This window comes from Hypomesus nipponensis, chromosome 14 (assembly GCF_054491055.1).
Source record: "Hypomesus nipponensis isolate SF chromosome 14, ASM5449105v1, whole genome shotgun sequence".
NCBI classification, from domain to species: Eukaryota; Metazoa; Chordata; class Actinopteri; order Osmeriformes; family Osmeridae; genus Hypomesus; species Hypomesus nipponensis.
In genome coordinates, this window is record NC_140374.1 from 19,259,896 (window position 1) to 19,283,991 (window position 24,096).

Here is a 24,096-nt window from a genome sequence, read left to right on the forward strand (position 1 = left end):
TGCACCCATATTATGACAACATGCGCTTCACAAATAAACAAGACCAAATAGGCAACCAAATATATGTTATGATCACCTAATCAAAGTATAAAGGATTTTTTGTTAAGGGGATGCTTTAGTAAGTTTATCGAGGTAACTGTATGTGTGGATGGTGGCAAATTGATGAGATATTCATATAGGCTATTTAGTATTCTGAAATGTTTTATTTATGCAGATTGGTGTGATAAGACAAACAATAGTTTGATGAAATATAGAATGAGTGTGTGTGTGTGATTATGTGTCTGTGTGTGTGTAGGTGTGTGTGTGTGCGTGTGTGTGTGTGTGCATGTGTGTGTGTGTGCAAGCATGTGTTTCTAAAAGACAAAAGTGAAAGCCTATTCGTTCATTTGATTGGAACAGAATTTCATTGCAAAAACAAGGTTAACATATTATTTATACAACAATAGTACCAGTAAAAATTATGTGATAAAATAAACAACATAATAAGGAGCATCGATTGTTACAAAATGAAGCTATACAGTCAAATGTAATGCATTCCTACCAGAGTATTTGAAACCAGTTGGATCCCCCGGAGAGAACAAAAGCAGTTCATATATACAGTGCAAAACTAGAAGTGCTAAGCTGGTTTCTCTATGCTGGCTGGTGCATTATAAATAAGCTAAAACAGTACACGTTAAGAAAAAAATTATAATTCATATTGAAAGTATAATACAGTGGTTTCATATATCGCCATTTTAGATGTATTCACTTTGGGTTGATATTTTCCTAATACCTAATACTCTATTTCAAATAACAGCATTTAAGTAAGTAATTTGCATTCTGAATGCAAAAAGGGGTATCATAATAAAAGAAATTCAATTCATGACAAATGTTCCTCTATCACTTCATAATAATGCAATTTAAAAATACTGAATAATCACAAATTATGGAACATATGGAAGCTGACTGTGTATAGCAAAGAAAGGGAAATAAGATGAAGTAGACACAAAAAAAATACAGTATTTTCCAGTGAAAATGTTATACATGTGGCAGGGAAAGTGTGCAGTCTGCATGTACTTTATAGAGGTGTCCAATAAGAGAGTTAAAGGATTCAAGGTAACAAATAGTGAGGCTAAAATTCCAGAGTGTATGAGCCAGAAGTTTGTGCATGGCTTAAGATGCCTGCACAATTTAGATGAACAGAATTAAAGCCCAAGTGTTGCCTTGGTCTTGAGATGATTTACTTTTGACTTTTGGAAAGGAATGACTGGACACTTGACATGTTTATGATGTGCACATACAGTACACTTTTGCTTTTGTTAAGTAACATATGGACAAGATACAGTTTATTAACTAAATCTCCAGTGTTTTTGAAATATAGTCAGTGTTAAACATGAGCAACTCAGTTGGCAGCATCTGACAGCATCCAGTGTTATATCCAGTGTTTACACATGATTTCCAGTCATTTGAGTAAACATTCAGTCTTATATGACCAGCCACTGAGTCTGAATTTAAGTGGATTCACTACTAAGATTTAATGTATTCAAAATGGCGACCTCCTATAATGGCTGCTGCATTTTAGATATGTTTACACTGATGTAGCCTTTGAAATCTCTGCTCTATGGTTTGGCAGTCAGACAAGTCTGTTTGTGTTACAATTTATATACGGTTGGTCACTCCCACAAAGAGTGGCCCCCATAATGAATGTTGAAGACAGCGAGTAAATCAGTTTGACATTGATTACAGCAGCCTGGTACACACTGTTCTCTATTATACACTGGACTGTGTGCAAACTGAGGTAAGTCAATAACCTATAATTATTTTCAATAGAAACTGAGACAATTTCCAGTGTATAAAATGGTGAATCCGAAGAGACTGTTTACAGTCAATAATGAATAGTTACAGTGTAGAGATCAAAAGTTAAATGAATGGATAATGTATTGTAATAATGTAGAATGGACATTGCTACAGTATTCCTTAACCTGTGTTCATTCCCAACTCTAATAAAAAAATCCCAACAAATAAAACTTTACAAAAAAATCTAGTAATAGTTTGTGTTATACGTGGCAAACATAGTGGGATCAGCATTACATTGAGTTATAAGGCACAGGACATTATTTGTTTACAATAGCAGTAAGATAGATCATCAGTCATTTTCAATGACTTCCACTGGCATCCAAGCAAGCCATGTTCAGTGACAGTGCTATAAAATGAACAGGACCCATAGAGCAGGGATACAATGAATCCAGTTATAGAAAGAGATGTTCACGAAGAGCTGTATATATCTGTGTTCCTATTTAAAAATGAAGTTCAAGAGAGCCTTAACAACTTTTTCTGCCCCCCCCCTTACTGAGAAGAGGTGGGGAGGAGTGGTAGAGGAGAAAGAGGGTTGTGTTTGGGCCCTGGTCAGTAGGAACAGAACACACTACTGTGCTCCACATGCTCCCATCTCATACACAGCTGCTCTGGATGAGAAAATGGTAGTCGGAATATGACGTCGCAGCTTCACTCTCTCCCTCTGTGACACAGCTCATCTCACTCTGTAAAGCCAAAACAGGAAAGGTCATTCAAAGTTCACCCTTTTGAGGAAATCTTTTCAAGTGAAAAGAGAGAGTTTTACTCACAGACTGAGAGACACGGAAGTGATAGGTGACATCCTGGAAGGTGAGCACTGGTACTGACCACAGATGGTCTGTCCCCTTTGAAGAGAGAAAATACATCAGTCTATACATCAGTAAAGCAATCTAGCTCTACTCATCCTGGTACACGCTTACAGTAATGATTTAATGGGTGTTCTGGCAGCTAATTCAATTTACCTTGGAAGATTTGCTCTGTCCACCATAGAGTTCTGTTTCGCTGTGGTCAGGACACAAGCGGCCCTTAGTGGCCCCACACTGACGCACCCAAACACTGTCACTGGACCTGCAGATGTAAGGGGGCCAATCAAATTTATTCTTTAAGTGTGTGAGACTTTTCATTGCCACTGAACATGAGGATGATTAAGGTTTCCATGTGTGTATCCAGACCCTTTTACTGGAGTAGATTCCATGTATACTACTCACCTCATGTGAAGAGTTATTTGTGATAAAGAAGAGTTCTTGTTTCCAAGAAGTGATATAATGTGGCTGGAAACAAAACAAATGCCGAAATAACACATTAGGTAACAGAGTGGTGTGAAACAAATCAAATAAACATGAAATGAATCCACACCTGCATCTTCCAGGAGACTGACAGGCCTGCATTGTTATCTGTTGGTCGTTTTCCAAGATGTGCAGATCAAGAGAAGGAGTAAAGCTCTCCCCTGTGAAAGTGGCAGAATACGTCATGGCATTTTGAGCATTTGTTTTGAGTATTCATTTCCACGTCAAATATACAAAGGACCCAATGGCGATGACCATAATCAAGCTAGAAAATGTCTGGATGGTGTTGATATGTTACAGGGGGTGCGGTGGCACGTCTGTGACATGTGTGTGTGTCTGTGCATGTCCAGTCACCCGCAGTGTGTGTGCTGCGTTGTCTGCGCGGGGGGGGCTGCTGCCCCCGGGGGAGGTGGTTGGTGGCCCCCGCTCCCCCCAGGTCGGAGGGGGCGGGTCTCTTAGCCTTGGCCAGGTACAGAGGAGTCGAGGTGTGACTCAGACGGTTCCTGTTGCGACCATCTTTATCCATCAGGCGGGACTTGGCCTTCTTGTTAATGGTTCCGGGTGTGGGGACCATGCTGCTTTGATCTGGAGCAGAGATGAGTAAGTAATGCATCATGGATGTCTCACAATAGTTAACCATCATATTAGACGAGTGACTGACCTGATGTGGATTGGTTGTTACTTGGGGACAGAACTGTAGCTGATTGGTTGTTTGTGGCAGTTGTGGGTGGGCAGCAGGCCCCATGATCTGACAGGGAAGGAGAGGAAGGGACTGTGTCTGGACAGAACAGGTACAGAGATAAATACTCATCAAGAAACATGGAGAGCCAGGGCTCTTTTGGACGTATGTAGCTCAATTACTAGCAGTATTACCCAGTATCCCCTTACAAACATGGTTTGTTATCCAAACATGCAACAAATGATGTGACAGTAAAATGTCCTCGGACCTTGTGGACTGAAGGTTGTGGACTCGTAAGAACTCTGATGAGAGGATCCCAATGCAGCTCTGGACCTGAGAACCAGAGAACTCAGTGAGAGAAACATACAGTTTCAGACAGACAGTGATGCACATGATGAGCATCAGTATTTAACATGTACCAACAACTCTAGCCCAATTCTTCTATGCTGAGATGAGTCATGACCTTATTTAAGCCACAGAAACAGAAACACCTTAATAACAAATCCTTCAATCACAGATAAGAAAGACTGAAAGATCATGAAACTGAAAACGCAAAGAGAACCGCGGAAAAACCTCGAGCAAGCCTACCACGGACAGACCGGGGGACAGAGAGTGACAGTAGCAGTGAAGATAGGCATCCAGGAAATGTAGAGAGAACAGGATGATACAACGCTACAGCAGACAAGGAGAAAGAGAAAAAGAGAGAGAAAGGAAAAAGTAAAGTAGACGTAAGACGTAAAGTAGTGAAGATCACAAAGACAATATAGAAAACAGTAGAAGAGTCCGGTTGTGTGTGTTTAAGAAGAGCATATACCCGTCTTTCTCTGTGACGTCTCCTCTGTGGTGCAGGGTCAACACGTACAGTATGGACATGGAAATGACACTGAGGACAAACACAAAGAGAGCATCTCTAGCGATTCCTTTCCACAAATCAACCCTAATGTACCTGCCATTTCACAATGAACAATGCATTTTTAAAGCACTTTAAGAACAAGACGCTGTTTTCTGATTCTTGTTGCTTTTCCCCCTCGTCCTGACCCACTCTAACCTGAAGGCCATCACGACAACCAGAGCCAGGATGGTTCCCTGCATGAACCTGTGGCTGATGCAACCTTGCTCTGGAGAAGGGCTCTGCAACCACACCAAAAACACAGTGATCAAACACACTCTTTACAACACAGCAAGGCTACATGTCTTCCGAGCGCTCCACGGTGTTACAGCGTTGAGAGCCAGACCTTGCTGTCTGGTTTAACCATCTTCTTCTTCAGTGGGCCGCTTCCTGTCCTGCTAAACTGACTTCCTGATTGGCTGCAAAGACAATAACATCAAGTCAATTGTGTGATAAACTTTTTTTTTTTAATGTTTAAATTTTTAATGCCTCCCTGTGTAATCTCCGGGTCTTTCCGACCCGCGCCCCTCTCTCCTCCATCCTTCATGTCATCCCTCCATCCCCCTCCTCCTCTCACCTGACGGTCCCTCCGCTCACAGTACTCTTCATGCTGTCCAGACGGCGAAGCTTGGCCAGCTTACGGCTCCAGCGCTCCAGCTCATCTATGCGGGTCTCCAGGTTGTCTGTGAGCTTACACAGCTCCTTCACAGCCCCCACGTTCTCCATGAAGATACGATCCTAGAACAGAGGAGGCCTGGGTGTCAGGACCCACACCCAACACGTGCTGCATGTTCAGGCACTCAACGAGGGATATGCTACCTTGTTGACCACCAGCAGCTTGGGGATAGTCTCTCCGTTGGCGAAGACCACATCCCCACCCTCCTTCACTGCCTCGGGGAGGATCTGTTGAACCTCCTGGGCTATCACTCCTGGAGACAGGAAATAGGTCATACAAGATCACCAGGCAGGTTTTCTACATCCACAACAGTAATAATATATAGAAACACGACGATATGGAGAAACAAACAATGAAAGGATCTCCGTAAGACAGATCACGCATGAATGGTAAGATGAGAACCTATGATTGGCTGTCAGTAACAACTCTGTTCTTGTTTAAGTTACCAGTCTCTGCAGTGTTCTCTATGCCGACGCTGGCCGCAAACTCTGGCTTGTAATGATAATGAACCAGCCTCATCTGAGAGATCCGTTTCAAATTGTCAGTGGTGTCCACCTACACACAAAGGATGACACACAATGACACGCATGCAGGTGTAGGGGAAGGGTCATGAAAGGCCAGGAAATGAATGAATCAATGATCATATTACTGAACTATATGCGGTTGTATGCGATACTGAAAATGTTGGTCAGACATGACAAACATGCAAACTGTATGATTCATGACAACACAAAACAGACAGAAAACACACACACACACCTCCTGGACGTTCTCTTTGGCCCGGATGTCAGAAGGGTGCACCAGGGAACCCATAACTTTGAGGTTGCCGTGGATGACCATAGCCTCATCTGGACGGTCAGTATTGATGCCCACCCGGCCGTGGTGGTAGACAGAGTCTGGCAGTTGACCACGCTGCCATAGGACCTCACTGTCACTCTCAAACTGGCCTGGGTTAGAAGCCTGGAGGGGAGGGGTGGGTGCAGAGACACAGGGACACATTCAGATGGACTGATGACAGTGACTGAATGGAGAGCTACAACATAGGAACAGTTTAGTTGCAGTTCATTCAACTAGGACCACATTTTTTTATGTTTTAATTGAATTCAAAAATTGAAACTAGGCTGTTTTTAATACATTTGTGAGATGGGAGTAGGCAACCAAAAGTATTCGATTTAGTTTTCTGAAATTATTGAATTGCAACTAAATAGAGCTACAAAATGTGCAAATTTGAGTTTGCATTTCATCTAGTGCTAAAGCACAGAAGTAAGGATTATGTCATCATTGATGCCTTTCAAATTAATTCCGACATGGTAGATCTGAAAAATACGAGTTTTTACAACCAATAATTACAAAAGTAACCATTAATATAATTAGTAATAATAATGTTATTCTGTATTTAAGGCAGGTGAAACACCTATAAACTATAATGTGAATTGAGAGTCAGTCAAGGGATTCTGCATTTCATGTCACATATTCAAGGTAAGTGAATTGCCATTTTGCCACATTTCTTTAAACTGACCAGATAAAGAAGCTCCTAAAAATATATATTTGCTGTATATCCGACATACTTTTGTATATTAAAGTTTACAGTCAAAACAATGGATTGTAATGACACACAGTGATGGAGAGACGAAGCATCCTGACAAATGAACACAGGATGAACTTGAGAGAGGACCTTTAGAGACATGGACCATGACAGAAGGAAGACACATGATGTCACAATGAGAAAGGCAATCATTGGAGGAGGACGGTCAGACAGACACGGCCAGACTGACAGAGGTTACCCTGACGATGATCCTCTCGGACACCTGAGCTGCCACCGTGAAGCTCTGACTGTGGGACTGAGCCTGCAGTGCCACCACCAGCATGAAGTACCTGATGACACACACACAGACACACACACACACACACACACACATACAGACAGCACACACATATACACACACAAAACACATTCAAGCTGTTGCTGTTCGACTGTATATTCACCTGTGAACAGAACTGCGCGTTAGGGTGTTTCAGGCCACCATACCGTACCTCTGGTCAGGGTTGGGCTTGCCCTTCTTCCTCATGTTATTGGCCGTGGTCTCGCTAAAGTGTAACCGTCCTACCGTTACCTTGGTTACTTGTTCTGGCGGAACAGTCACCCTGAAAAAAAACCACACGAGCCAGAGACCCCCCATATGTCATATATGTGTTCGTACAGTCACACACATGACATTATTGACACCCCCATCGACTCTGACTCACAGTACAGGCTTGAAAGGCCTCTTGCTGCGGTCCGACTGGGACTGCTCCACGTTGATGGACTGGTTCATGGCCTCAAGCTGGAAGGAAGGACAGGTTCCAGTCAGCTCACCCCCTGCTGATATAGTCTGTTATAGTCAGTCGTTGACAGTGCCATTCCAACTTCTCCTCCCTCACCTTGACTCCGTTGAGTTTGAGAAAGAAGCAGTCGATTGGCTGTAAGCCATCGCTGGTCTTGATGTACTTGGGGTCCCCCAGCATGCCAATGTACACTGTGACCTGGAAGTGGTTCTTCTTCTGGCAGACAAAGGCATCATCCGCCAGGGAGAAGTTAAAGCCCTTGTCGGCATCAACGCGATAGGTGGGCATCGGGCTGCATGGCAGGGAGAAAGGGGTAGAGGGGTTGGACAGTAAATGTGAATCCAAAGCAAAAGTGGGTTCTTTATTTACATTATGAAACACTAGAGGGAGCCTCTGCCCCAGCCACGGTGCATCCACAGACCACATTAAAGCTCAAAAGGCCGAATTTATGAAATCCTCTGGAAAAAACACTTCAAAGATTCTTCACCTAGTTCATAATGTATCTCTGATTTGGACTGTGAGAGCCAGGCTAGGTAACAAAGCGAAAATTATAATACGATGTTTCGCAGCCTTTCGGAATCTCCCCTATCCTATTGACCTTACAACTCATATTTCTCCGTTTGGCATAGCAATGTGCATAGGTAGGTGTTCTCATCCGCCTCCCTCCCCTCAGCCTCTTTCTTAACCGAAACCCTGAAAACCAGTCACTCCTCCGCAGAGCTCACCTCGCAGGAATTCCTGGACCTCTACAACTCATCTCTTCCCTCTCTCTTCTGCCTCTTTATCATTCTATACCCTCAACCCCGTTATAAATCTTTACCCTCCCTCGTTTCTCTCTGCCCGTGTTCAGAGTTGTAACAATGCTTTCTCCCACGACTGACGCCCCCCCAAAAAACAATATGAATTATCAATGGAGTTCATCTGGAAACACCAACACCCACAGTTCTTTGCAGTTGCAGTCATACAGAGGAGTCCACTTGTTCTGCTGGTGGGGCTGCCATTTTATACACTGGTAGTTGGGATCAAGGTAGCTGTTTTCTGCATCCTGCATCAGGCCTGCACCAAAAAGGGATAGAGAGTATCACAAACTCATTGAAAAGACGGGGTTAGAAGACCTCATTCCAATGAGAATGCGCATCATTCATGACTCATGAAAGTCTCAGGTCATGGTAGTGAGAGTGTGAGAGTTAGTGGGAACTGAGACAGCAAGAGAGATCAAGACAGACAGATTCCTGCCTACCTGGTTCTTGTTTGATGATACCTGTGAGGATTTGGGCATTGAGGGTGCTGTTGGGAGAGTCTGAGTGCTTCCTCTTCTTGGCCTGGTGGGCTGGGATGCCACTGCACACGTGCGAACACACCGCACGAACACGCAGTCGAACATAGAAATTAAAAAGAGTGTGTATACACACACACACACACACAGGAGAAAAACATTTACCTGGAGATGTTTGGATCAAAGTGAAGACAAACACTGATACAGTCATTCAGAAAGAATCTGAGTATTTTTGTCTGACATGGTTTTTGGTTACACCCCCCCCCCCCACACACACACATACACTTCTTTAGACCTCCCTCCCATCCTCCCTCCCATCCTCCCTCCCTCCATCACTCACTCCTGGCCTGGAGGGTGCTGCAGTAGCTGGTGAATCATCTGACTCTGCTGCATGTCGCCACTCCCACTCGTGGCTGGGCCAATGGGGTACTGCGATATCATGGGCTCTGGCTTCAGGTACATGTCCCGATGCATGCTGGGATAGTGCCCGTGGGGGGAGGGGTGGTGGGGGAGTCATGTGACACATGTTTTCTGGCGTCATGGTCCTGTGCATGTGCGTGTCTGGAAGAGAGGAAGGTATAGATTCATGGCTTCATCATGTTTTACACTCTCCACGTTCTATTACAAGTAGCTATTCACCATGCTATCAAATGTCTAGTGCTGTACACAATCTGTTCAGTTTCCTCCACCCTTAGCTAATGGTACTTTTCATTGTTTGAAACTGGATGAAGGCCAATCAGTTAAGAATATTCCACACCTTGCTCACTAATGGGAAAGACCAACACAGGTGTGAAGGGGACAGGACATTGTGAGTGTGTGTACAAATTATATTGGACTGCTGAGACATAGGATCCCAAAACCTCTTTTTGTGAACGTTTGTAGAAAACATTAAGAGGTTTTCGCAGCTGTTAAAACCTTTTTCTAATTTGAATCAGCGCACAGGAACATTTAAGGAACTTGTGCTTAATAAATAACTGGTCCTACTTCCTATGTACACTGTACAGAACGTATTGATTGGTTTACATATTAACCATGCTTTTCCTACCATTCTCTCTTCAATTGGAAGGCAATGTGTAACATCTATTGATTTCTACAAAGCAGAGAACAGAATGGATGGATGGATGGACATCATGAAGTCAAGAGCACACCTACCTGTTTGAGGATACTGCATCTGAAAGTCTGTTCCGACCCCCTCCTTCCCTCAAAGTTCAGTGATTATGTCATGTACATCCACATCATATCTGTCACCCTTCCCTCCAATTTACGGCCTCCCTGACTTAATCTCTGTCTGACTCTTCAGTCAGACAGAGTTCTTCAGCAAGTTCCAACCACCTCAGATGTTATTACTCATGACTGTTAGTCATGCTCTCTCTCTCGCCCTTACTCTCTCTCTCTCTCCCTTACTCTATAGCTCTCTCTCTCGTCCTCTAGCTCTCTTCCTCTCTCTCGCTCTTTCTCGTTTGCGCTCTCTCACTGTGGGCTGGGTGACTTACCATTCACCTGCTGGGGAGAATAGGGCTCTGAGCTGGAGTCTGGAGGAGACTCAGGTAGTGTCCTGCAACAACACAGTTGCTTTGGTTACATTCTGCACATCTTTTCTGGTTGCACATAGCAATGCTACTATTACTACTACTACCACTGCTAAAGCAACTACTACTTTTATTATTAATACTAATAGTAAGATCCTCTAACCACTGAGTAGAAGTATTTAGAGTGTTTGACTGCAGATCAAGAGGTCACAGGTTCAAACCCCCCCCTGTACTGCATGTCACTCAAAACAAAAGTCTTGGCTAAACTAATACATTATTATTACATTCATAACTATAATAAATAAAGACATAAATAGACATAAAATGATTTTAGGTTATTTCTTACTTGTTATCTTCTCCATGTGGATGAATATAAATGCATTCATATTTGTATGTATTCTTACTCTGCAAATGTAATGGTCTTCTACAGCTTGTATCTGTTTGTGCTTCTTGTAACTTGACTCTGGTAGCTGCTTTTAATCTCCCTCTCTTCAGTCAGCCAGTGTTTATTTGATCAGGCACTGTTTAATCAAGTTCTGATTGCTACACGGATTGAGCACAGACCTGGGTGTGTATCATGCTTTGTTGTGTGACAAAGAATAACTATCACATCATTAAAGAGGCTTATCCAATCCCTGTTTAAAAACCTGTTCTCATTGGTTCATTCAAACTAAATGCTTGTACTGTATCACATAAAGTCCCTACCAATACATTTATACCATACAGGATAACCTAGCACACCACTCTTCTCCATATCTCCACATCAGTCAGTGTATAAGATACCCAGATCCTCCCCAGGCCCTCTGGGAATCCCCCTTCATCCCTGCACCCTGCTCACCCGGGGGCGTAGTGGCCCCTGTGCTCCGGCTTGACGTGGCCCTGCTGCTGGCCCAGGCAGGGGTAGTTGTGTCGAAGGAGGCCCAGGGGTGGAGGAGGGGGGTAGGGGGTCTGACAGGGAGTGGGTCCAGGCGGAGGGGCTCCCTGGCGCAACGGGATGGGGGGGCTCACGCCACACAGCAGCCCCCCAGATGTGGACACTCCGGCTTGGGGGGATGAATAATTCGGTAGTGGGGCGCTGTGGACCTCTGAAAAACAGCTGGGCATAGACAGAGGCAGAATCTTACTGGCACACATCACTTAGGATAAGGGTGAAGTAACATGTTCTGATTAGGTTATGGTATGTGGTTTTTCGAGGCATTACTCACATGTCAGTGCTGTCGTCCTCCTTGCTGATGTACTCCTCCAGAATACTGGTGTCGATGTTAGCTGGCTCCAGAGAGCTGGTAATATCATGACCTGAGATTGAGAGGGGGCCAGGAGGGTAGAGGGGAAGTGGGAGCCATGCTCAGTGTTTCGACTTTGATAACAGCTGCTCTTATTTCAACAAAGACACATGTTCTATTGGTTTTCTGTAGGATAACTTTATCTGGCAATATTGGATAATGTCCGTTTTTCAGGTTCAACCAGAAATCATCCTTAATGATGCGATTGGACACAAAGTCAAAGAAAAAAACTTGCCTGAATATGAACATTGTGACACCGGCTTCTTGTAAACATTGGCAATCAATGCCTCACTGGGAAAGTTTGACTTTACAAGAAGCGATCTGAGTCATTATCATCGACATCATTGTCAACTATTGCAATAAAACTGTGTTTAACATGTGAATCTTTACATTGTCCATGATTTGGGCTGCAACTCTGATTATATGTCTGTTCTTTGAAATCAGTAATCCCCCTTTCTCTGTGCTCTCCACCCCTGGGCCAACTTCACCCCTTCTCAGGCAAAGCTCCCACAATCCCCAACACATGACCCCTGTAAGCTCCACAAATACTAACATGGAGGACACGTTCACATTAACGGTCAACTAGGGGTGCATTTTTCTTTTAGCTAGAAAATGACATTTAAGGTATGCTGCATGATAGAATGTTTTTTCTTCGTAGGGATGAAGCTGAATAAACTGCAGATAGGGGGGTTTACCAGAGTGGGTGTGAGAGATGTGGGGTGTGGGGGGGTTAGGTAGGAGGTCAGGAAGAAGTATCCACTGGGTGGGCAAGTTACCCCCAGACTCAGGCTCCAACCTCTCCCTGCTCTTTGATAGATTAAGCAGCTACTCAGTTCGGAATGCCAAGAATTCCAGTGTTAGTGTTGGAAAAACTCTCTTTTTCTCTCTCATCTCTGTAACTTTGCTCTACGTTTTGAAATTCCAAATGAAAATCGGCATGAAATCACGGTCTGGATTTCCGCCGTCTCTCTGCCTGTTATTTCCTTGAATGTTCCTGCTTGGAAAGTCAACTGGTAGGCAACTTTGTCCATCATAGTGATGACAACCTTCAAATGTTTCAATGTAACTTTTTCTATCATATAGTTGAACTATATATTATATAAACCTCTGTATGAAATTATTTGAATGCAATAACAGCATGCAGCTGAGATTATCACAAAAAGTAGCAATCAGTGGCTTATCAATCAATCAAGTTTCTGTTTATTTTCCTTCTTTGCCCACAATCTCTCTTATTCCCAAAAGTCCTCTTTCTTGTGAGCCTCTGTCCTCCAAAATAATTCTAGGCTCCAAGGGTCACTATACGTGCTAGTAGGCAGACAACATTGGCCAAGTCAAGGTTTGTGAACACATGCCAGAGCCAAAAGGAGAGGAGAAGGATGGCTTCTCCTTAAATAAGGTCCAGATGTGCACTGGCACCCCACCCAAATAGGCAGTAAATTAAGGTTGGCAGGACTGATAAGGACAGAGGGGAAGTAAGAGATCGAAGGAGAAAGATAGAGAGAGAAGAGGAGATACATAGAGAATAGGAGGAGGGGGGGGCAAGGGGGGAGATAGAAGGAGAAATAAAGAGACTGAAGGAAACAGAAGCAGGTTGCAAGGAAGAAAAACCATACTTGTGAACAAAAAAGACTGTCGTTTTAATTATGAATTAAACTGCAGTAATTGCAGAAAGTGAATAACTTTAACAGCTATCTGAGTTTGAATTGCTTTGTATTGGGATGTGTAAATATCCCTGTTCCCTATGTCTTGCTCTGTCCAGCTGTGTCCGTCAGGGAACAGTACAATGATTGTCAGGCCAACTCCAATACAGACTGCTCTTTTGAGAGATTAGGGACTGAGGGGGGCAGAGGGGTTGAGGGCGCGCGCGTGTGTTATGCCACCATCTCAATGCCTGAGTTGTCTGCAGTGTAATAACCTAAGATGAACACAAACAGAGGGGTGTGTATGACAAAACGTTCATTAATCATGGTTTGACTCATATCAGTATATCTAATGGGTATCATTGTTGTTCACAAATCCAATATTTGTACATTTCTCACCCCCACACACACATATGATGCTTTCATTTGTTGCCGTTACCAATGCATGGGAGAACAGCATAGGATATATATTTATTTTCAATTAAGGATCCGTTTTTGACTATACAGTACATACCAATGCTGCCCAAAAAATATGGAATCAACTGTTTATTTTGTGTGTGTGTGTGCGAGGGCAAGTGTGCATTTGCGTGTGTGTATGAAGGTGTATTAATAATTAATCAAACTCACAGTGCCACTTTGTGACTTTGTGTGATAGGACAAAGTCCATATAATTATCAAATGGTAAATATGACCCAGCATGCACTTAGGTGTGAACAAAAGCACCCGCACATACAGTACACCAACACAGACACATACAATCACAACATGACAATAATGTTGTTGCAACTACAAAACATCACAATGCTAAAATAATGTTTTTTTTTTTTAATGTTATACTATTTAATTTACTTTATAAAAACGACTATACATAAAATGACAACGTTGCTTCTTGCCACCTATGGGCTTTGGACCAGAAGCTATACCAGATGTCTAAGAAGACTGTGGGTAAGCTAGCTAACTTTAAGGCCCAATTCTCAGTGACTCTAGGTCTCTATTCATCTAATACTACTACACGTACGTAAACTATGAAAAATAGAAAATAAGGCTCACTACCGCGAAGTTTTAGTAGGACAAACTGATAATCTGTTTATTTGAATCCCATTTGAATTGCTCAGTTGTTACTACATACACACTGGCATGCTATCTATTTCCTCTAGCAACTCTTTGGTGCACACAAAGCCTTTCACACATGGAGACCCATTAGCAGCAGACAGGTCCACACACAGACGCAAAAACTAAGTCTACAACAAGAATGAATTTAAGTGGCAATATGAGGTCAAGGTATTCATGACTTACTTTGTTATCCCATGCCTCCAAATTGTATAACTACAAACATTAACATATGATTTAGAAAATGATACAATGAGAGGTTTGCTAAGACTTTTCACGATCCTTTGAATGTGTGTGAAGAATTGCTTTGAAATGACATAGAGAAATCAAACGTTAAATACGGAGCAGAAAAACATCTAGAAAGAAGAAGAACAGGGCAGCTGACAGCAGAACAGAGTACCTGCACGTAGCCACAGCATGTTGAAGTCCTGGAGGTGGGTGTACCTGAACCAGAAGATGAGAAGAGCAATTCCCTCTCTAATTTTCACATGTTTCCCTACTGTGGCCGTAATGCTTTTCTTCTTCGGACCTGAGAATTGCCGGTAGGGGTTACCGATCTGTGTGTTTGTGTATGTGCAAGCAGGTGTGCGTGTGTGCGTGTGTAGAGTTGTGTGTGTGTGTGTGTTGTAATGGGGATTATTCCCCAGTCATGAGACAGGGCTGTACCAGGCTACCACACACAGCCTTGTCGCCCACAAGCACTGGACGCACCGAGAGACCTAGCTCAGGAGATTACAGGGAGTGATGGGGCTGGGGCTGGCACTTGGGGGAGAGGTTGGGAAAGAGGGAGAGAGAGGGAGCAGTCCAGAAATGGAGGTTGAAGGAGGGAAATAAAGGGAACGAGGAGGGGACGGAATAACGGATTAATAAACGTAGGCATCACCTGTGGTCTACATGTGTAAAGACCTACCCTAAGAAGAACACTGGTTTGGAGAAATCAACATCCAATATTATTATTTATAGAGGAGAAAAAAAGCGTTTTTGAGATTACTTCAACTGAGAGTAAACGTATGTAAGCCACAAAGTAGTGGCTGAGCAACAATACCAAGCAACTCAAACCTAAAATAACTAGAGTGAGTACCCTACTTTTAGTGAGGGAAACTCTGATGTGACCTATTTAATCTTGACTTGGTTACACGAGAGCCCTGAATAACCTAGAGCCCGCTGCTCAAATGAGTGCTCCACAGAACAAGGGCAACAAGAACTTTACATAAACCACATCAGTTGCCATATAGGACATTAACGTGTAAATTCCAACATCCTTATACAGAACAACAAACAACGTTTGTGAGCTAGGGATTATGAGGTGCTGATGGGAGCAGGGCGGAACGATGAAAAATAAAACAAGTTTTGAGCAGCGTCGTAAGCCTGGCTGGTCAAAAACAATGCATTCCCGTAACAGCAATACACTGTTACAGCTGTAAATCATGTGTCTAAACCAAACTACCCCCGCCTCATCAGAACGTCTCCCCCTCCCCGCCTGGAATAAAGATCTCCTATCCACTAGCACACACTGGGAGTACAGTGGGACTTAACTGGGAGTTTACAGAAACTCACAGAAGATCTGTTGTTATCATAAAAAAGGCTCAATCCAGTTGGATGAGATGACGTGTTTGAGCCAGTAAAAGTCCACATGAAATCAGCGAAGTACCGTCTGCAGTCAGCAGTGATCAAACTGACATGTTATGATGACGATGATGTATCGGTTTATGCCCTGTTTAGTAATTCAACGTTTCAGGGTTAGGTTTACTCATCGTGTGGGTGGGGTCCTCCAACCACATCTACTGAAAGGTGGTGTAGGTCATTCTGAAAGGTGGTGTCGGTCATTTAGTACTACTGAGGAGCTAGCTCATGTACCTTAGTCTATTATGAATATCCATACATGAAGCTTTCAATACACTTTCAACTCTCTTTGGTCAGATGACATTGTGACAATGATATACACCGATGCAAATGCCTGCAAATGGATGCTGAAAAAAGGAAACTCCATCCTTATAGCACGGACTCTCACAAAGAAAAATGCTAATGACAGATATGCGCCACTATCGTAATGATAATCAGACAGTGGATTGTTGCGTGGTGTGTGTTTATGCAGGCATCTGTGTGTGTGTGTGTGCGTGCGTGTGAGTGAATGAACGAGTGTGAGTGTGCGTGAGGACACAAGTGAGAAAGGGAGAGGTCATGTTTTCCAGGGCTTGCTGTCTTTCTCTCCGCTGCCCAGGCTCCCTCCACCCAGCGTGTCTGTGCAATCTCTCCTCCTCGCCCTGTCTGCACATTGTCACTCTAATGGACTCAGAGAGAGAGAGAGCCCAGGAACAGGGAAAGACACAGAGAAAAACACCAGTCTCACCTCTTTGTGTTTTAACGGCCACTAAAGGGTATGCCAAGAATGTTCACCGTGCATTAGCGTGAGTGTACATATATTTCACTAATCCTTGCAAACTACTGTTAACCAGTGCAATACATGACATTGTTTTACATTTATTGGTGTCCCAGGCAAAATGCATAATGGTGCTGCTCAAAATGTAAAACCTTGATGAGTTTCTGTAATTCAGGCCTTATATTGTTTTCCAGAATATTTTACAACATCGGATTTAGGGAAAAGTAAGCCAATACATGTTCTCTGAACTGTACCTTAAGCTAAGTGATCTCGTTGAGAGGTGTTTGACTGATGATGTACAGTGTTTCTCAACCAAGAGAGCAGCTCTGAGTTCATGTGAGGTGTCCCATCCCTACCGGCAGAGACTGTGGTAGGACGTAGGTGACCATCTAGGTCAGCTTTTCTAGTAAGCTTTTTTTAGTACGAAGTTCCAAACAAATAATACATGTAGTTTTGAAGGAAGCATGACACCATGATGGGAAACATGAAGGTGGGATGACACATGACAAACACAAAGAAGCTCATCAAGACACTGATTCCTGGACTCAGAAGAACCAAAGGAAACCTGCCAAAATCAAAGCGTGGACAGTACATCCATCGCCAAAAAACAGCACACATCAGCACCTAAACTAACTGCTCCTGTCTCATTTGCCAGTCTCCGAACGTGGATGTAGTCCGGGCAGAGTGGCTGAAATAAAGCCAAAGAAAGAACATCTCTCTCACTCCCAAAGGAAGAATGTAAACACTCTAAATTCTTGTCAGAGTGGAACAGAACACTTGACAGGCATGGACTGCTGTGTATATTCCAAGTCAACAGTTTGTGTATACGATACCAAAGTGTTAAGTCTCACCACAGGTCATTTTTTTTTCATGCAGGCCACAATGTCAGTCTTTATGTGCTCTTGACTTTGCCTAAACACTTGACATCCAAAGTCACAACAAAGCACTAAATAATGAGAACGGGAATGATTTGGTGATATAAATCAGGAAAGGTTAGTGGCACTGCCTTGTTTTTTTTGTTCGACAACAATCGATTTTAATGGCAGCTCAGGTGTGCACCATCACTACTAGCCTCAGCTGTGGAGCACCAGTTTTCTGGAGGATGTTTAAGACGAAACAGAGAAGAAGACCATCACTGTTGGTATGTCAAGACAGTCCAATTCACTACATCCATCACTTGAACACTTGTTCACACACACACACACATACATGCACAAACACACACAAAGGTGACAGCTGTGTAACCCACCACATTTGATGTCCAACCACAAGTGGTGTCCAACCTATGGACACTCCTGCCGATGTATAGGGACAATACAAAATTGTAATGGCTCAGGTTTTTTCTTTCTCCCTTGTACCTCTACATAGCCCTTAAAACACACCATTTATCTTTACTTGCATTCCTATCCCTGCCCCCTTTCTCTTCCTCCACTCTCTTATTCATGCAAGACTATTCAGTCACTCCATCTTCCAACTTCTGCTACTCATCACCATCACTTTTGCTCCATGTAGGTTACCCGTTAACCTCTCTCCTTTCGCTCGTTTAGTTTTTCTCAGCATTTAAGAAATTCTTTCAGGGACCCCCAACTTTCTGTGACCCCAGTGTAACTGAAACACAGACCAATAGCGTGGTAGTCCTATCAAGGCCAGAGGTCAAATGCCTTAATAAACTTATCATGCACGGAGAAATGGACCGAGGTCCTGGAGTGGTTATCCATGCTGCTAACCACCTGTGGTCCAAAGTAGTAAATCACAGTAATCTAACACAGGCTTCTACAACTCTTGAATGGCAGGACAACTTTCAAATGCAATTGAGAGCAGATGAAGGGGTTGTAGGCAAATAGGGGGAACATTTTTATAAACAATTAAGAATGTAAAAATTACTTTTGAACAATCACAGAATTGAGAGAATTGACCTATAGTATGCCTACCGTTATTTCGTGATTTGTAAATAATGAAGAACGTATCGAAATAATTTGTATAATAAGAAAACATAAAAAAACTACGTTTTCTTAACATTGAAATGTACTGACAGTCTCTGGGAGAAGGGTGTGTATTCAGGCGCATAACAGTATTCAACGCACACTTTTACCAATGTTTTAACATTGGCCCTAGTAAAAATGTGTGATAAGAAATAGAAACTTTCCTTACCTTCAAAAAATCTCTGTAACGCTTCAGTTTCATCAACCACGTCCATCCTAGCGGGTCCCACTTAAAAAATCCATGAACGTCTCCCCTTGTCCGAACGAAATAGTTTCGTATCGGGGAAATTCTCACAGATCCATCCCGGATTCAAATGGCTCCGTGGCTGGACTTATGTGCAATTATTATCTTAAAGAAATCCACTAGCCTACTCGGCGACCACTTGTCCTATGAATAGGCTTCACGATTTCGAGCTAAATATTCCCGTCCTCTACAATAGTGTTGAAACAAAACGCCTCCTATGTTAGGTGTTTTAGAAAAACAATTTTACTAGCTGAAACCCAACAGGTAGGTTATGTTGACATCATGACACTTGGGTCAAATACATCGTACGAAAATCATTCAAGTATTATTCTAATCAATTAATTATCCAATTTCGTATTGAAGGTTAATTATATTTTAAGTTGAGGTTCTTAACTGAAGTAATTCGTTGGAAGACTATTACGACTTTACCAATTCCCTCCCTTCGTCGCCTCTCCCTTGTTGATGGGACGTAACGCGCAACTGAGTCATACAATGAGTTCCGGGGGACTTGGAGTAGAGGAGTTGGGACAGCACAGGTGTACCTCCTCCACTGATGGAGATGTACCCCGCCGTGAACACGTCAGCTGATTAAGAGGGAAATCACTGGTCCAAATCAATTGTCTCTAGAAATGTGTATTTAAAAAAAATGCTGCTAGGCCCACGTGCCATACTTTCATTAAATGGTTGGCTTCTTGAGAAGCTGTGTGAGGAAGTTATTACTTGGAAGTAAACTGGTAAATTCAAACTTTTTGTCACCAACAATTCAATCGTTTTTCTTTCTAGCACGAGAAGCAAGTCCTGACGCTTCGAGGTGCAAGACAATTAAAACAGGTAAAATTATTGTATTGAAGAGTCAGCTACACTACAGTATACTTTGCTTTTGTATGTGACCATAGATCTTCAGACATTTGAATAAGTCGTGTTTATTGTAGGCTATACGTCTAATAATGGGAGGGACATGTAGATCATTTAACTCCCCGGAACTGTGCTTGGTGTCACATTCAGTCATATTTAACTTACATACAGGGTCATGTGTGTCTATTGAATTCCTCATGTTCTAACACTCATGCACCTCTCCAGAAGGTTTGTAGAGATCTCCCATGGGAGGAAAGGACGATCCATTTCTCTCATCCTTATCAGCTACAACCCACCCCCCTCAAACAAAGCCACTGTGTGCAGCCCCCCCCGACCCTCCCCCCGACCCTCCCCCTGTCCCTCTCTCTGCGTGTGAGATGCTGTTTTGTTGTCTTGTCCCCCCACAGCTGGAGCATCTCTCTTTCCCTGTCTTCCCCTCTTTTCCTCTGTTCAACCCAAACAACGCCTCCGTTATTTCTACCACACTATGCAGATTGTTTCCGAGGACAGAGGCAAGAGAGAGAGAGAGAGAGAAATCGAGGCTGCAAGTGACAATGAAACAGCTGGGCATGTTCATGAGGTTCATTTTGGTATTTGGTATTTTGTATGTCCATAATATCTGTAGAGTTCCTTTATTGTGGAACGACAGACAACACGATATACCTAATGCTTATGTCAGTTGACACTTCACGAACATCTTATAAGACAACATTGGTTTTAACTATTTACTGAAGCCTATATCTTCTGTTTGAAATGTGATTTAAGGTGGATATTTAGATTGACATTGCAATACAACAGAAAATTATAAAACTGTGGCTAGCCCTTTCTCTGTTCTTTTGTTTTGCATTCTCAAAATGACTGACAACAGAACGATGGACTTAAGCTGTGTAGCCAAACTTTCCTCCAAGCTTTTGCTCTTAACCCTTTTTTTGGACATACTACATTCCAAAAGATAACTTCAGTATGTTATCTTTTGATAATATGCAGTGCGTTGTGGCCTGGTATGTAATATGAAAGTGGCGTGTGTGAATGCATCTGTGTGTTTGCCTGCCTGTGCGCAATTGCATTGTGCGCTCGAGCTTTCGGTCTGTAGTTCTTATTCCAATCCACTATGTGGCGATATCTGATATCGGGTTTATTGACCGTGCATAGAGGAGGCGAAGAAGGACAATCAAGATGGCGATGAACAGACCAGGTTGGTGGACGCGTTGCCATAGACACGGGTTTAGTTGAACGTACATTTTAATAAAAAATGGATATAGAGCTGACTATCTTCATAGCTACCTAACAAACAGTTTGACCACAGAACTATCTAGCTATATAGTTAAACTCGAAATGAGTGACAAAACTTTTGAATCAGTTAGCCTATCTCGCTAGCGTCGACGTCTGTTAGTACAACTTGCAATCCAGACTACTCTATCAATCTGTACTATGTACTGTACAGTATGTCTGTAGTATGTCTGTGTGCGAAAATATGGGAAGAAGAGGGAGGCTAAGTAAAATAGAACTTCTCTTATCCTTGTAGTCATGGTAAATGTCTATGTGTTTCTTTTTCAGGCAAATCAGCTATTGTGGTATCCTTTGACAGCATGCTTTGGGATTCAAGCATTCTGAACAGTTACAACGCAAAGAGTTTTCTTACTTGCTTGTAAACCTACACTATAAACCAAAAGCAGTGGCCACTGTCAAACACCATAACACATATCCCTTAATAACTGCCCCTGTAGCTATCATCTGCCCCTCTCCAGCTGATACTGTACCTAACAGGAGTCTACTATGTCTTCTACTTCCTGTCGACACTCGGCATGCTCATCTATAAAAGTGAGAACCTGTGGTCTGCATGTGTAATCATTTCAACCTTATTGTACTCCAGTTTCTTGTCCTTTGTCAATATACTGGTCCGTGTTCCTTCCAGGCCGTGTCCTCAGCTACCCTGGAGACAACCTCACCCTAGAAGTGTGCCTACTCTTCCTCATGGCTGGTCTGGAGATGCTGCGCTTGTACTCTGGTAAACCAGGGACCGGGGTTTGTCACCTATCTGATCTGCAAGCAGGGGCGTAGCCACAGGTAGGCCTGGGTAGGCACAGGCCTACCCGATTTGTTCTAAGGCCTACCCAAAACGAAAATATCTCCGAAAAATTATGCACTGGGTGCACATTGCAAAGTAAATAAGTTAAAAAAATATATGGAAAGATGCCTATCCATATTTTTTTTGGTCTTCCCAAAAATATTATTCTGGCTACGCCCTTGTCTGCAACCATGCCATCTCAATCAGTTAATACCCCTGAACAAACTGCCTTACAACTACCTTGAAAATGACTTAATTTCTCCACCTCCTATTTTTTGTTGTTGTTGTCAATTGTCTTCGTCCAGGTATGAGGGGCAACCTACAGGAAAGGGAGGGCTATGTCGGGATAAACATGGTCTTGACTGTTCCTACAGTCATGCTGTCTGTTTACTTCTTGATCTGGCAAACCTACGTGCTGCGGGCTGACGTCATAGTCAATGCTTTGCTGCTTAGTATGTATGGGCTAGGTGGACTCCTGGCTTTCATCACATTGGCTCGCTTCACCAGGTTAGAATCTCATACCAGAGCTAAAGCTACCCTTTATCATATCCTTTCCTATCATATTTCATTGTAAACAGTGATCCACATTCATTATTTAGGCTATATGGACATTTACAATCTTATGGTCCAGATGTCTTGATTACTTGGGTGTCAAAAGACTAGGGTGCTTGTACTTTTATAGGTTTTAGTTTGAATACTGTTTGAATGTCAGCATACACTGTAACAAAAAAAGATTATATATTGACATGAGTTGTCCAAGTAATTGGTCTCGTCTACATTTGTTCTGATTGGCCTGACTGCATTGAACAGCCCTTTTGTACCCTCCATTGTTGATGAATGAATAAGCCCAGGTTCTTCAGGGCTTGTTTGAATAATTGATTTGGGTTTCATTCATCAAAGGGTTACTGTATACTTGGACCAATGCCGTCATGCCTGCAAAATTTCCTTCAGAGAAAAATCTGCTAAAAATATCTGATGGCTCATGGAAAAGTAGAATTTTCAATTACGCAGGGACGAGAAGACTTGTTGGATATGTTCTGTGAATTCAAAGTTAAAACGTATAACATTAACCCGTGTCTCCATGTTGATTTGTGTTTTGCAGTGCCTATACATGAGGGAGCTGTTTCTAGGACAACTCTGTGTGTGCATAACAGCAACTCTGTACCATGGACACATCCAGGACAACTGTCACTATGGTTCCCAATGGAAGGTCATTCTTTCCACAACAGTGTTTGACTGAAAATCAGTGAAGATGTTCAGGTTAATGAACAGGATAGGAATACGACATTACTAAATGTGTGATATTAAAAGATACAAAGGTTTGAGGTGTAAGTAACAGGAAAATGAGTATGCCTTAGTACTGTAGTTTAAGTGTAAACATGAAAGATCTATTAAACATTGAGTCCTTTATATTTTATACTTGAACAACTTTGTTTTGTGACTTTGTGTGTGCAGACAGCAGATGCCTGTCTAACAATAAAATACAATTTCTCCAGTAGAGGGCAGAAAAGGTGACATTTTCAATGGTAGGAACTGTGATTTGATATTGTAAAATTGTACATTAATTTACTTTATATAAAGTGAAAGTAATTTTATAATTGGTGGTGTGAAATTCAAAGTTTGTATCGTCTCAAAGTACACAATTTAACCATGCTTCTCAAGGGCTTGTTGGTAAGCATAAGCCCTCAACTATGATATAACGGGCAGATCATTTCAGATGTGAAATGGTGTCAGAAGTTATTCTTTGTTTACTATTCATGTTCCCCGGCTACCCTCTAAAATGCCCTCTTTAAACAACTAATTTCTCAGCAGTGACAGGTGCAGTTAATGATCAGCCCAAAGTCAAGGTTTCCAAAGTAACCAGACTAAACACATTAAAATCCACTGTGCCTGTATTTAAGCTATCCCTGTAAGTACCTTTGCATCACTAGCACAGGTTAAGTTAGTGTGTGAGCAAGTATGAAAAAAATGCACCCTGGGTTGTTTGTTTTTGCATATGGACTGACATGTGATTAGGTGATACATGACAACACCTGTCTAA

General features: G+C 42.6%; 2 protein-coding genes across 2 annotated transcripts; one reads left to right on the forward strand and one right to left on the reverse strand.

Annotated features, from left to right (window-relative positions):
* myrf (myelin regulatory factor) lies at window positions 1-19,103 on the reverse strand. Its single transcript, XM_084672171.1, is given in 28 exon segments — window positions 1-2,519; window positions 2,604-2,678; window positions 2,796-2,901; window positions 3,042-3,104; window positions 3,190-3,280; window positions 3,474-3,704; window positions 3,781-3,891; window positions 4,076-4,131; window positions 4,387-4,470; window positions 4,613-4,681; window positions 4,847-4,929; window positions 5,034-5,106; window positions 5,265-5,425; window positions 5,507-5,616; window positions 5,810-5,918; window positions 6,123-6,323; window positions 7,148-7,238; window positions 7,398-7,508; window positions 7,611-7,687; window positions 7,785-7,980; window positions 8,630-8,744; window positions 8,929-9,029; window positions 9,305-9,460; window positions 9,462-9,525; window positions 10,458-10,519; window positions 11,332-11,589; window positions 11,699-11,789; window positions 19,058-19,103. Coding segments are annotated over 28 exon segments (3,081 nt in total). The 3' UTR covers window positions 1-2,429.
* Window positions 19,104-21,062: 1,959 nt separating this feature from the next.
* Window positions 21,063-23,653, forward strand: tmem216 (transmembrane protein 216). The gene is made up of 6 exons (XM_084672511.1): window positions 21,063-21,182; window positions 21,545-21,561; window positions 21,715-21,808; window positions 21,903-21,995; window positions 22,361-22,562; window positions 23,158-23,653. Exons 1-6 carry the CDS (start codon window positions 21,164-21,166, stop codon window positions 23,168-23,170), a joined length of 438 nt encoding a protein of 145 aa, XP_084528637.1. The 5' UTR covers window positions 21,063-21,163; the 3' UTR covers window positions 23,171-23,653.
* Window positions 23,654-24,096: the final 443 nt, after the last annotated feature.